Source organism: Hyla sarda, chromosome 6 (assembly GCF_029499605.1).
Source record: "Hyla sarda isolate aHylSar1 chromosome 6, aHylSar1.hap1, whole genome shotgun sequence".
Taxonomy (NCBI): domain Eukaryota; kingdom Metazoa; phylum Chordata; class Amphibia; order Anura; family Hylidae; genus Hyla; species Hyla sarda.
In genome coordinates, this window is record NC_079194.1 from 144097949 (window position 1) to 144112025 (window position 14077).

Here is a 14077-nt window from a genome sequence, read left to right on the forward strand (position 1 = left end):
CACGCTCCGCCCCTCAATGCAAGCCCACGGGAGGGGTCGTGATAGCTGTCACACCCCCTCCCATAGGCTTGCATTGAGGGGGCGGAACGTGACATCACACATGTAGTCGCCGGTAATCAGTCCCGGAGCGAACACGCTCCAGGGACTGATTACAAACGGGGTGCCGCGTGCAAGATAACGGGGGTCCCCAGCAGCGGGACTCCTGCGATCAGGCATCTTATCCCCTATCCTTTGGATAGGGGATAAGATGTCTAAGCACCGGAGTACCCCATTAATCGTGGTGAGTCCGGCCTCGGGGACCCCCCGCTATCTCCGTGCCGGCGCTGCGATGTTAGTCATGAAAGCCTGGGGCTTTCGTGATTGTGATGTCACACCACGCCCTTTCCATTCATGTCTATGGGAGGGGCGTGACAGCAGTACACATAGTACACAGCCGTCACACCTACTCCCATAGACATGATTGGAGGGGTAGTGGAGGCTGTGTTACATTACTAGGGTTACACATTGTAGCAAAAAATGTAATTACCTTATTACTGGGGTGACCTCCTCTCCAGCTCAGCCCTGCCTCCTCCACAGCATCATCACAGGTCCTTCACCTACCATTTCTCCTATCCTGCACGGCCCAGCTCCACCCGCAACATATTACTGGTCACATTATGGTCCTTTACCTCCAGCCTTTAGAACAGTGGTTCTCGACCGTTTTGGCGACTGTACCTCCAAAGGCTGAAAGTATGTCCGCGGGTACCCCTTGCGTGTAAATTTGCACGAGGGGTACCCGCGGACAAAAGGCGTGTGCTTACCTTTATACTAATGCGATTCTTAATTCCCTTGTGCCATTATTGTACCCTCCATCTTTATCCCCTTTTGCCATTATCCCTCTCTCCCCCTCCATTTTAATGCCCTTGTGCCATTATTTCTCTCCCCCCACCCATCCCCCCCTCCGATCCCACTGGGCTAATATATATATATATATATATATATATATATATATATATCCCATACACTTAGTTTTAACTTTTATTTTTTTTACATTACCCGACTTGTTCAGGTACCGCTCCTAGAGTCCTGTTCCTGGAGTCCCGTTCAGAGCTGCGGCCACGATACTTTACTGAGAGCTGCTGTGGCCATTCCCCGAAATACGATGACAAATACTGGCCAATGCATGGCCGGTATTTGTCAGTGCATTGCGTTCCCCGCACAACCGGTGGCGTACTCCTAGGGGTAGGCATAGTATACCACCGGTTGAGAACCCCTGCTTTAGAAGGCTGGTTTAGGGGGGAGGAGGTGGAGGGAGGGGGTAAGTATAATTCTAGGGAAAGGGGGGATGAGATAACTCAAGGCTTGACAAATCCCAGATGCCATGCCTTAAGATAGGTCACCAGTTTTGAAAAGCTGGATAACCCCGTTAGGCTAGGTATCCACACAGGTTAGGTATCCACACAGGTTTTTTCTGCCATTATTTGAAGTCAAAACCAGAAGTGTATTCACAAGGAATAGGAAATCAAATGAAGGACTTACACTTCTTCTTCCTGCTGGATGCACTTCTGACTTTGCCTCAAAAACTTCAGTGACAGTATTCCAAAAACTGCCAGAAAAAAAACCTGTGTGGAAACCTAGCCTAATGGTCTTTTCCCGCTCAGGTAGGCTTTGAGCACTAATGTATGTTTGAATCTGTTTCAAGATATCATTTCTGCTTGGTCTCGGTTCTGAAGAAGGGATGCAGTACACCTTACCCCAAAGCACATTTTAATTCTGTATCCAACAAGCTTTCTGTTTGTTCTATGAATATTTGCTTGTATCGCTTATAAAATTTGAAGAACAGCCCTAATAGATCCTTCTTTTTCTCCTGACTTACAACACTTTATGTATCGCTCATATCCATTGGATGTGATTGTAGAACCAGGGAAGTCTGCTGCACCGTGGATTATAACTCAGAGATGGAACAACTTATCCCCTATCCTTAAGATAGGGGATAAGTGTTAGATCGCGGGGGTCCGATCGCTGGGGCCCCCTACGATCTCCCAAACGGCGCCCCGGTTCTCAGCATGAATGGGGTGTGTCGACCCACCCTCTCCATGCAGCTCTATAGGATGCAGCTCTATAGGAGTGCCAGAGCACTTTATTTGGCAACCTCTGGCTCTGCCATAGAACTGCATGGAGGGAGCGTGTCGGCCGCAGCTTCGTGTTGGTGCTTGAAAAGGCTCGTTTCATGCAGGGAGCTGGGGCGCCATGCGGGAGATCACGGGTCCCATAAGTCGGACTCCCCGCAATCTAACACTTAGAATATGGGATAAGTTGGTACATACCGGAGTTCTCCTTTAAAAATGTTCAATTCTTCTTTTTTTTTTCATTGTAATGTCTGTTTTACAGATAGAGGTGGAAGCAGAACTGGAGGCACTACTCGGACAGCAAGGTGCAGTAGAGAACAAGATGCTGGCATTACAGCGGATGGGGTATGTAAACATATAGTGCATGAGGAAAGTCTTCAGACCCTTTCACTTTTTCACATTTTGTTATGGTGTGGCCTTGTGATTTAAACAAAAAAAAAAGTAAAGTTGTCCCCCGTAGAAATATTTGCTGATTGAAAAGGAAAAACTAAGATATTGAATTAAGATAAGTATTCAGACCCTTTACTCAGTACTTTGTTGAGGCACCTTAGGCAGCTCTTACAGCCCCCAGTCTCTTTGGGTATGTTTCCACAAGGTTTGCACACGTGAATTTGGGGATTTCCTGCCGTTCTTCCCTGCAGATCCTCTCAAGCTCTGTCGAGTTGGATGGGGACTGTCAGTGGAAGCTATTTTTGATCTCTCCAGAAATGTTCAGTTGTGTTCAAGTCAGGGCTCTTGCTGGGCCACTCAAGAACATTCACAGATTTGTCCCTCAGCCACTCCTGCATTGTCTTGGCTGTGTGCTTAGGGTCATTGTCTGCTTGGAAGGTGAACCTTCGGCCTAGTCTGAGGTCTGGAGCACTCTGGATCAGGCTTTCATTAAAAATATCTCATACACAATGCTTAGAATTGAGGCCAGAAAGTTTAATATTGGTTTCATTAGACCAGATAATCAGTCTCGAGTCTTTAATGTTCTATTTTGCAAACTCCAGGTGGGCTTTTATGGGTTTTTTACGGAGGAGAGGCATCTTCCTGGCCACTCGGCCATAAAGCCAAAATTGGTGGAGTGCTTCAGTGGTTGACCTTGTGGAAGAGTCTCCCATCTGCACACAGAACTTTTGGAGCTAAGCTAGAGACCATTGGATTCTTAGTGACCTCTCTTACCAAGGCCATTCTCACCCAAGTACTAAGTTTGGTGGGGTGGCCAGCTCTAGAAAGAGTCTTAGTTATTCCGAACTTCTTCCATATAAGAATTATGGAAGCCACTATGCTTTTGGGAACTTTCAGCAAAGCAGGAATATTTTTGAACCCTAATCCAGATCTGTGGCTCCACACAATCCCGTCTCTGAGCGAATAGTTAATAGCAGATCGCTTCTTTTATTTCTCAGATTCCTTTTTAAAAATGAAAGAAACATTCTAGTTCAGTGGTTCTTAACCTTGTTTGAGGTACTGAACCCCACCAGTTTCATGTGCGCATTCACCGAACCCTTCTTAATTTGAAAAATAAAATATGATAGGGCAGCTAGGTTGGGATAGGGTTAAAAAAGATTATAGGCACAGATAAACAAATATTGAATACAGGCAGTGGTGATTCAGTGTAAGGATAGGGTTAACTATGAACTAGACACAGTTAGCCCGGCATAGAGTGAAGGCAGTGGTGGTTCAGTGTGCCTACCTGTTCCCGCGACGTCCTTGCGTCCAGGCTGTCCCCTTCTCAGAGGGACCGTCTGGCTGAGCCTGTTTTAAGACGCCGCAGGACCGAAAGTGTGTCATGGGAGGCCGTGCCGAAAGTGGTGCGTTCCAGCGTTGGACGCATGCAGGCGATTGCGTAGGAGCGGAGCCACAAAAGATAGGCTTCCTTTACAGTAGGGTAAAACAGTACTCTGAGATCTGTTAGGTGGGACATGATCACCTGCAGCCAATGATGGACAAGCGAGGCTTGTCATCACGAATCATATGAGTCGGGTGTGTCTTGACCTCCGCCGAACCTGCGAGACTGACTCACCGAACCCCTGGGGTTCGATTGAACCCAGGTTAACCACTGTTCTAGTTGCTATAGGATACTAGTTAACTTTTCCTCTGCACAGGTATGGATAAATTCCCACAAGGACTTGACTGCTTTGGGGGCATTCAGACCAATGTCTGCTGGAACCCGAGAATTGTGCTCTCATTGTACGACCTTGTCATCTGCTGACGTTCAGCTTTCTTTGTCCTGGGTGTTATCCCCAAGCAGTGTCCTTACTTAGGACCTTTTTCCCAATACCTTGCCCTCATAGTTGTTCTTCTTTCATTTAGGCCAAACTTGCAGCTGATAGAAGGAGATGCTCAGCAGCTGTCAGGAATGATAACATTTACCTGTAACCTGGCCGAAAATGTCAGCAGTAAGGTCCGACAACTGGACCTTGCCAAGGTATGTCTGCACTTCCATACTAAAGGACGAATGAAGATTTTTCTCTGCTCGCTAAAACAGCACTGTCAGTGTGTGTGCAAATCAGACCCCAAGCTAGGATCCACTAGATTCACATGAAGAATAGTCACAGCACTTAAGGGTATGATAGTGAGGCTTTTTTTTTATTTTACCATGAGTACAAACTATATTAGTAAAACTAATTTGGGGATAACAATGGAGATACAGCCCTGTATTCCCATTAAGAATACAACATTAGTCACCTTATTCTGTGTCCTTTTAGGGTGAGAAAAAGAGTATGTTTATATTGTTTTATTTTATTTTATTGTTTTCTGGATACTTTTAACCTTTTTAAAAAAAAAAAAAAAAAACTTTCTGTTCCAGACTACCACATATCATTTCCAACAGTGTTGCATAAATCATAGTACAAGCAAATATAAGAAACCCTGTATATCAAAGCTTTCCATACTGGGGCCGTGACACATTAATGTGTTGGTGGCAATCTCCAGGTGTGTTTGGGGACCATCCCAAAGCATCAGCCACTTGTTACTGTCCTTCAGTGGCCACAGCCTACTCTGCCTGATGTTGAATGTGCAGCTGGTGCCACAGCCACTTTTATTCAGTGAGCATCAGCGGCTGCTGGGACTGATGTGACGCCCCTGTGTAGCGGGAGGACATCAATTGTCAGGCACCAATGGGAACTGCGAGCCTGCATCTGGGCCTGCTATAGCAGGACTGAAAGATAAAGGCCAAGTGGGAATAAAATAGCATGGAGGGGATGAAGGTGGGTGAACTGGTACAGGGGATGGCTGGGGGGGGGGGGAATAAAGTTGCACAGGGAATGATCTAGGGGTTGAGTTAAGTGTCACAGGGGGTGATAAAATAGCACAGAGGGTGATGAAGTGAGTGATGAAATAGCACTGTGAGATAAAGAGGGTAATGAAGTGGCACAGAGGGATATGGGGGGGGATGAAGTTGCAAAGGGGTGATGAAATGAAACGGGAGTGATGAAATGGCACAGAGTGGGTAGCAGAATCAATGCTAGTATTGTGGGACACGGAGTGATGAAATCGTAAAGGGGTTGATAAAATGGCAAAGGGGGTGATGGAGGTGGTAATGAAATGGCACAAGGAAGTGATTAAATAGTACAGGGGGTTCTAGTCACATTTGTAATGCTGATACTTGTACAGACAATTGGAGGAGTGTGTCGCAAAACTATGCATGTCTACAAATATGACAAGTTTGGAAATCTCTGCTGTATATCCTTTCAGAGAAATATGCTTCATTCTGCTCATCACTAAGGAAGATCTTCATCAGAGTGAAGACAGGTTTTCAGCTGTACTATTATTAGGTTACACTGCCCATAGAAGTCTATTAAGTCTATTAGAGGTGCAGAGGGAGATGAGTAAGGAGAAGTGCAGGCACACATAAACAGACTCGGCAGGCTTACGGTCTCACAAAAAGTGTTGGGTTCACAGGTTAAACTGGCCGGTACTGCTCTGTATGTTTGTGCAACATCTGAGGGATTGTAACAGTGAGGTAGGATTCATAGTTTTTTGTGTGTAGGTAGTGTATAATAGCTGACACAGGGAAGGAGTCTGCAGGGGGTAACCAAGGGGAAAATACCATATACCAAGTTACAATGGACAGAAATAGTACTTGCTCCTCATGTACATACACAGGACAGCTTATACCTAAATGGAGACTAATTCACAAACTTCTCTTATTTAGAGCCGACTCTATCAGGCCATTCAGCGAGCGGATGACATACTGGATCTTAAGTTTTGTATGGATGGTGTGCAAAGCGCGTTGAAGAATGAGGAGTATGAGCAGGCAGCAGCGCATATACACAGATACCTGTGCTTGGACAAATCCGTTATTGAGCTCAGCAGGCAGGGAAAAGAAGGTGATGTCTGACATTTTAGTATTTTAATCAAGTGGTGTCAGTAAGATGGAGATATATTAAACCTTTTATACTGCTTTGGGGACTTTACTGTCAGTCTTTGACAGTGAGTGCTGTGTATTGGAGAAGCTCCATGGTCACAGAAGGGCTCTCATGGCTTTCTACATTGTGGTCTAGGTAGTATGATTGATGCAAACCTACAGCACCTGCAGGAAGCCGAAAAGCAGCTCAAGGTCCTGGTCAGTGAGAAGTTTGATGTGGCAACTAAAGCTGGAGACCTGCCTCAGGTAGAGAGGTTCTTCAAGATCTTTCCACTACTTGGACTGCATGAAGAAGGAATCAGCAAGTTTTCTGCATACCTGTGTCAGCAGGTCAGAAGATTCTTGTCTCTAACCCAGAACTGCTCCTGCCCCTCTTTACTGCCCCTCCCCACACTGCTTCTGTACTTTATGGGGGAGATTTATAAATATATTTGTGTTCAACCACTTTCACTTTTTTTTTTTGCTTATGTACACCACATTTGTCAACATGGCGCACAGACTGATACATTTTGCACAAATGAAAAATCAAAAATCACTTTAGAACTTGCTGTAGGATGCCATTTTTCTAAGACAAGGCAGAAGTGGTATGAATTTGCGTTTTTCTTGAACATTTGCACATTATTGAATTTTGTCCACTGCTGTCAAGAATGAAGCACTGCATTTCACAGTCACTTTTCCTAAAGTTGTCTATTTTGAAATTGCGCCAAATTTTTGCACAAAAACGAACTGCTCAACAATTTTGCACAAAATTTTAGCCAAATAAATGTCAGGAAGGCAATGATAAATCTCCCCCTATCTGTTTACTTCTCTTGTACCTCTCTACTGCTTCCCCTTACTGCTCCTACAACTCTATGCTGGTTCTGAAAACAGTTTCTTCCCAGTTGCTTCCTGGCTGCAGCCCCCAAAGTCCTACCCCAGCTAGTTCCCTTTCACTGATTATGGTCTGAACATTGCAGGTAGCTAAGAAGGCTGAAGAGAACTTGGCGCTGGCTATGGAAACAGAGGGCAGTGAGCGCCGAGCAACTCTCTTATTTGCAGATACACTAACGCTTCTGTTTGAAGGTGAGTATAGAGCAGTACTTCTTTTTTTATATAACTGTTTTTTTATTAAAGAATTTGTCTTTAAAACAGATATTTGAGAATAAGAAAATAAAAGTACATAGAATCATAAACAGAGTCATTACATATTAATAAGACCAGGTTACAATATGATAACATAGATCCGGCTGTAAAGATGTTGTAAAGTCCAGATTATTTCAGGTCGGCTCTGTGAGTATCCGGGGAAGACCCCACATCAGAGACATGAAGCTTAGATAAAAGCCGTTATCTAACAGATAATAAAGAATGAAGCGAGGATAATATGAAGCACTCTTAGAGGATACTAATAATATCTCTTGACTCCGGATCCATTACACCTCAGCTTATGGTCAATAATCCAGGCAATATGCAATGAAGAAGATGTAAAATAATGTAAAAAAAATAAAAAAAAATAAGAGCAGTACTTCTATAACAGTGAAATGTCACCCAGTTGCAGATGGACAGCTAGGGGGCAGATTTTCAGACATTTTCAAATGCTGTGCTGACCTTTAGCTGTCTGCACCAGTTTCTGCTTTCGTACCATTGTTTTGTACTCCTTATAGTGTTCCTTTGGGGTCAGAGAGAAAAAACAGCAGAGAAGGGAATATAGATGACAGAATAGTGTGCAGCCAGTTACCTCTTACCACTAACCAGTATTGTAAAGCTATATTAGCTATTAGATTATAGCTGCCAAGTGTCCCAGATATTGCCTCTTTATTTCAGGTATCGCCCGAATTGTCGAGACTCATCAACCCATATTAGAGACCTACTATGGCCCAGGCAGACTCTACATACTTATAAAGTACCTTCAAGCTGAGTGCGACCGGCAGGTGGAAAAAGTGGTCGACAGATTCACACAGCAAAGAGACTATCAGAGGAAGGTGAGGTGCTATGTGTTTTGGGAAGCAGGGGTCTATGAGTATGTGTAGGCTGTATATTGACTGCAGATGCTTTTAAGATGTGTTTATATGTATGATATGTGGTGTAATGTATTCCTGCAGTTTCAGCGGGTGCAGAGCTGTATGATCCGTGTTTCATCTTCTGACAAGATTGAGCCAAGGTGAGAGTCCTGCCCTTCATAGCAACCTGGTAGATGGATTTTGTGAACCCCAGAGAAAGACATCTTGCCTGCCAGGCTCATAAAGCAGTGGCAGTGTGATTTTCTATCTCGGCAATCTGATCCTTTATTTCTCAAGGCAAAAAAAGAATATCATACCAAACCCTGATAAAAATAAAGACCTGTCCATGTAAGCACAATCTCTCTATGGGATTTACAGCAATATGCTAACACAACAAGTCTTCAGTGAAGAAAGCCACACCTTTCCACATTGTCCCTTCCCATATGCAGCATCTTGGGCTGCTTAACAAGTGTAATGGGACTTTTATTTACCTTCTAGCTGGAGCTCCCGTCTAGCAAAAATGTTTTAACATTAACTTCGCATCCAGTGGATTTGCCATTAATGTCTAATGTGGCATGCTGTCCTTTTGAGTTTTTAATAGGTTTACAGGGTAGTGTTATGCTATAATAGGACTGTCTTACATAGAATTGTAGGATGTATTGTGACTGTGTTGCATATACTTTTCATGCTATACAGGGACCTGGACCCTATACTGGCTGAGGTGACATTGATGAGTGCCCGTACAGAGCTTTACCTCCGTTTTATTAAACGACGCATCACATCAGACTTTGAAGTTGGAGACTCTATGGCAGCAGAAGAAGTAAAACAAGGTAGTCTGTTTTCTATTTATTTCTATTCTGATCACATGCTGTTTAGAGCCCTTTCTGCAGTTGTCACTTTGCAGCCCTATTCTTGACATCAAAACTAATGAAAACCTGATGGACCTACGTTATAAGTAATTTGTACATCAGTTTCTGTAACGCTTTGTGGTGCAAAGTATCTAGAGCAAGGTCATGACTTCTATTATGAAAAAGGGCCATGACTCTAAAGTGAACATGTACAAACACTCTGAAGACCAGGTGACGGATGGTGAAATTATTAGATCCCTACAGCAGGCATGTGTGGTCAGTAAATGTAGCATATTTTCAGGTTCTCTAACATTACTCTCATGGTACTCTGTTTTAGAACATCAGCAGAATTTGGACAAGCTGCTTAAACATTGTCTCCTCAGTCGCTGCATGCAGGAGCTGATCGGTTACTATATCACCATGGAGGAATACTACATGAGGGAGACCGTCAACAAGGTACAAAGAAAACTGTAGCAACTAGGTGGAAGAGGGGACTTTATGCATGCACTATAGATATCTGAAGTTATTTTTGTGAAACTGCAGAGTCGTTTTATAATTTAACACTGGGTAGTATGGGGGGGAGAGCCTGCAGGTAGCACTGGTGCAATTCTGAACAATTTTAAAGAAGCTTAGAATGGTGGGAGCTAAGGACATGAAAGCCATTCCAAATATACAAAAAAGTATTCCTCTCTGACATAATAGAAGGTCGTGCCCTTTATCTTCTGCAGGCTGTGGCCATGGACACGTGTGAGCAGGGGCAAATGATATCCAGTATGGTGGATGACGTTTTTTACATAGTGAAGAAATGTATCGGACGTGCACTCTCCAGCTCCAGTATAGACTGTCTATGTGCGATGATTAACCTGTCAACAACCATGATGGAGTCTGACTTCAGGTGATTTTGGAGTCCACTATTACATTTTGAAACTCGATGCATAACTGTATATGTACCTTATTCCATATGTACTAAGCAGACAAAATGTAATTCTGTGACCTGAACTTGTTGGCACTGAAAAGTCTAAGAATGACAATTAATTTGCACATTCATGTATTCATTGCAGGGAAGTTCTCTGTAACAAGCTGAGGATGGGTTTCCCGGCCACCACATTACAGGATATCCAGCGTGGGGTGACCAGTGCTGTCAGCATTGTCCACAGCAGTCTGCAGCAGGGCAAATTTGATACCAAGGGCATTGAGAGTAATGATGAGGCCAAGATGTCTTTCCTGGTACGATGTTGGATCATAAGTGAAAGGAAACTGCCATTGTTACTGCCACTCACAAGCTCTTAATTTTTTCTAGGTTTGTCTGAATAATGTGGAAGTGTGTAGTGAGAACATTATGACCCTGAAGAAAAATCTGGAGGTAGGAGGACAGATAAGGGAAATTGTGTATGTGCCCTTAATACGGGAGGGTACAGTAGAAAAGTCATGAAATGCATATATACTGTTGATCACAATAACTACAACCTTCAGACATTTTATTATGTCTTTACCTGATGTAGACCAGAACATGAAGGGGACCAGGTCAGGGTATTAAGGAAGCCCCTTCAGCTGTAGATTAACATGGTCTTTGGCAGAGACTCATTATATGGCCGCTTTGTCTATCTGCTGTGTTTTGGGCTGCAATAGTGCCATTCTTATGCTGGCCATTACATTAACATCGACCAAACTTGACCGATAATCTAGTGTATGCGGGCCTACCGACTACCCCCAGATGGCAGATGTTTGGCAAGAAAACAATTGGGTAGTTAGATTTCAATTGCCTGATTCTTTTGTTTTTCAAGGTGATAATGTGCTGCCAGACACTTCTAGCAGTGGCCTAAGTTTTGTTTCTACTATGAATTATGGCCATTTTTGCAGCCACTGAATTTATTGGGAAAACAGCTATTTGTTCACTGTTTAATATTATGGCTGTAATTGTTAGTCATAAAATTAAATGGGCACTGTCATGAAATCTAAAAATTGATATGTTGTAGTACTTAAGTACTACAACATATCTCTAATATACTTTAATTAAAAAAAGTGATTTTAAACAAGTTTAAAATCACTTTTAAATTCGGCCACTAGGGGTCGCCCTCCTAGTGGCCGAATGCATTCTGCAGTGACGTCACTACTGGATTTCGACTCATTTCAGCCTGGCAATGAGTCGAAATCCAGTCACTGCGGTGCTCGCTCCCGCCTGTCAATCAGACAGGCGAGAGCGAGCACGCTGATAGCTGGGGCTGCGCGCATTGGCCAGCTCCACTGGCCTCGCGCGCGGCCCCGCCCGCCCCCGTTACCCTGTCCGGAGGCAGCTCATTGATCCTCCGGTAAGTCTTCACCACTGGAGGAATGGGGTGGGGGAAGCGGGGTTCGGGAGAGCGCCACCGCCACCGCTGCTGCTCCCGAAGTAGCACTGCTGCGCTAATAAAGTTATTGTTTTCACCACAGGGTGCCTCCAGCTGTTTCACCACTACAACTCCCAGAATGCCCTGACAGCCAGTAGATGTCAGGGCAAGCTGGGAGTTGTAGTGGTGAAACAGCTGGAGGCACCCTGTATAGTGAGCTAAGGGCGGAAGTGCCGGCCCCAGCAGGCATCAGTGACGTGGTGCCTGCTGGGGAAGTCTGCCTGGTAGTGAGCACACTACCAGGCAGACAAAAAGGGATTTTAATATAGTAAAAAAAAATGTAAAGGGAGGGAGGGGGTTAGGGAGAGATGGGCAATAGGCAGGGACAGAAAGAAAGAAAAAAATGGATGGTGGGAGCTACCCTTAAAAGGACAACTCGAAAAACACTTATCCCCTATTCCCAAACAGGGGGTCCAGCATTTCTGCGCTGAGCTCGGACATGCCCCCCTCCATACAGCTCTATGGGAGAGGCAGGGAGGCATCCCGCCTCTCCCATAGAGATACATAGGAGGCGTGTCGGCCAGGGTGTCATGCTGCGGCCGGCACGCCTCCTGTATGGGAGAGCCGGAGCCCCATGCAGGAGCTCGCTGGGGGTCCCAGCGTTCGGACCCCCCGCCATCAGACGTATTTCACTGCAGATTTCCTTTAAGTGCCAGGGCCCTTTTTGGCAGTTTACATTCCCCAGAATACACGCATGCTAGCCAAAAATATGTAAGTGTTGAAAAATTAAATTTTTCTTTTTAATTAAACAACATTTATATAAAACAAACAGCAAACAATAAACATACATAGATCCAGAAACCCCACCCCATCCCACCCTCACAGAAACACCCTCCCCCAGCCTTTCCTTTCTTCAAAGTAGGGAAAACCAGAACAATATTATGGAAAATAAGGCAGTGCAATACAATAAATCATTCCACATATAAGAAGCATGGTCAAGGCAAAAAGCATATGCAAAAATACTCTATAAGCTTTACATGAGAACAAGTGTTATATCAAATAACACTAAAGAGGGGGCAACAACAAGTGGCAGACGCAACATGTACATAGAAAACCGAAAATTAGACAGCACAACACACCAACACAGACACAAAATGACAAAGTATATGAAACAAGAAGAGGTTACAAGCAGAGCTTAGACAGTATTAGTGGTCAGACCCCCCCTAACTGCCCCAAAATCACCTCCATAAGAGTTCCCTGCAAATAAGTGGATGGCAAACCAGGGGTATCCATCCAAGGTTCCCAAATGGACTCAAATTTTTCTTTTAAGATATACTCTTTTCCAATCTAATGATATGATTTAATTTTATAGACAACTCAGAAATAGTAGGTGGGGAGGCTCACAACCAATTCTGTACAATTAATTTACGAGTTTGGTATAAAATCCTACTAATACCAATGTACAAGCCACCTTCCTCATCCAGCCCATCTCAATATCCCAGGACACATGTCAAGGCGGACAAACGAACAACCATACACTCTCCTAATCAACTGTCCCACATCATATCAGAATTGTGCAAGATGAGTACAGACCCACATCACATGAAGCAAGTAAGCATCAGGCAAGGAACAACGGGGACAGTAGGAATCTGGCTGTACCCCAATCCTATGCAGAGAGGCGGGAGTATGATACACCCGATGTAGCACACAAATTTGGGACACCCGGTGGGCCTCCGACACAGCAAGCCTCGGAGTTACAGTTAAAATCTGTGTCCACTGCTTATCTGATAATGGGACCCACATCCACCTCCCATTTATCCTTAATACTCAACAGATAGGCCTCATGATACGAGGACAGCAATTCCCTATACAACACAGCTATCACACCTTTAGTAGAAATCTGAGTGAACAAATTATTTACCACTACGGATGAGCCGACAGTCAAATCACAAGCCTGAGACTGCGCGTCAAATGGATGTCGCAATTGTAGGTAACGATAAAAAAATTAGGTAAAATAAATTCCTCCCGCAGTTGAGCAAATTACTTCAAAATTGGCCCATCTTACACCTGGGAGAGATACAAAATCCTATGTGTAATCTAAAGGGGGATATTGGGTAACAAACACAGTTCAGATAGACCAGGATTATGCCAAAGAGAAGAATATGTAACAAAAACAAGAGTGCATAAGAGTCTTAAACTTCATCCATACCTTACGGATAAGGAGAAAAGTAGGAGGGAGGGCTGGGGGACGAGTCTGAGCAGCCATTTCCAGCAGATATATAGGGGTAACTTTACCAATGTCCCTGGAGACTAAATTGTCCCGTACGCCCCAAAGTAGCAAATTGCACCCACCCCTTCAACTGTTGAACCCGTGACACTAAAAAGTATAGCTAAGGATTTGGAATAGACAAACCACCCACCTCTTTCCCACACTGCAATGTTTCAAGACTGATCCTAGCCGGCTTTG

General features: G+C 44.2%; 1 protein-coding gene across 1 annotated transcript in view; it reads left to right on the top strand.

Annotated features, from left to right (window-relative positions):
* The window catches only part of COG4 (component of oligomeric golgi complex 4), a 28291-nt gene that overhangs the window by 870 nt on the left and 13344 nt on the right, over positions 1 to 14077 (top strand). The window contains exons 2-13 of the mRNA XM_056525437.1: positions 2371 to 2453; positions 4404 to 4518; positions 6247 to 6421; positions 6596 to 6789; positions 7416 to 7521; positions 8260 to 8417; positions 8538 to 8596; positions 9132 to 9265; positions 9621 to 9739; positions 10012 to 10178; positions 10345 to 10510; positions 10584 to 10646. Of these exons, the coding sequence (XP_056381412.1) occupies positions 2371 to 2453; positions 4404 to 4518; positions 6247 to 6421; positions 6596 to 6789; positions 7416 to 7521; positions 8260 to 8417; positions 8538 to 8596; positions 9132 to 9265; positions 9621 to 9739; positions 10012 to 10178; positions 10345 to 10510; positions 10584 to 10646 (1539 nt within the window). The remainder of the gene's footprint in view (positions 1 to 2370; positions 2454 to 4403; positions 4519 to 6246; positions 6422 to 6595; positions 6790 to 7415; positions 7522 to 8259; positions 8418 to 8537; positions 8597 to 9131; positions 9266 to 9620; positions 9740 to 10011; positions 10179 to 10344; positions 10511 to 10583; positions 10647 to 14077) is intronic.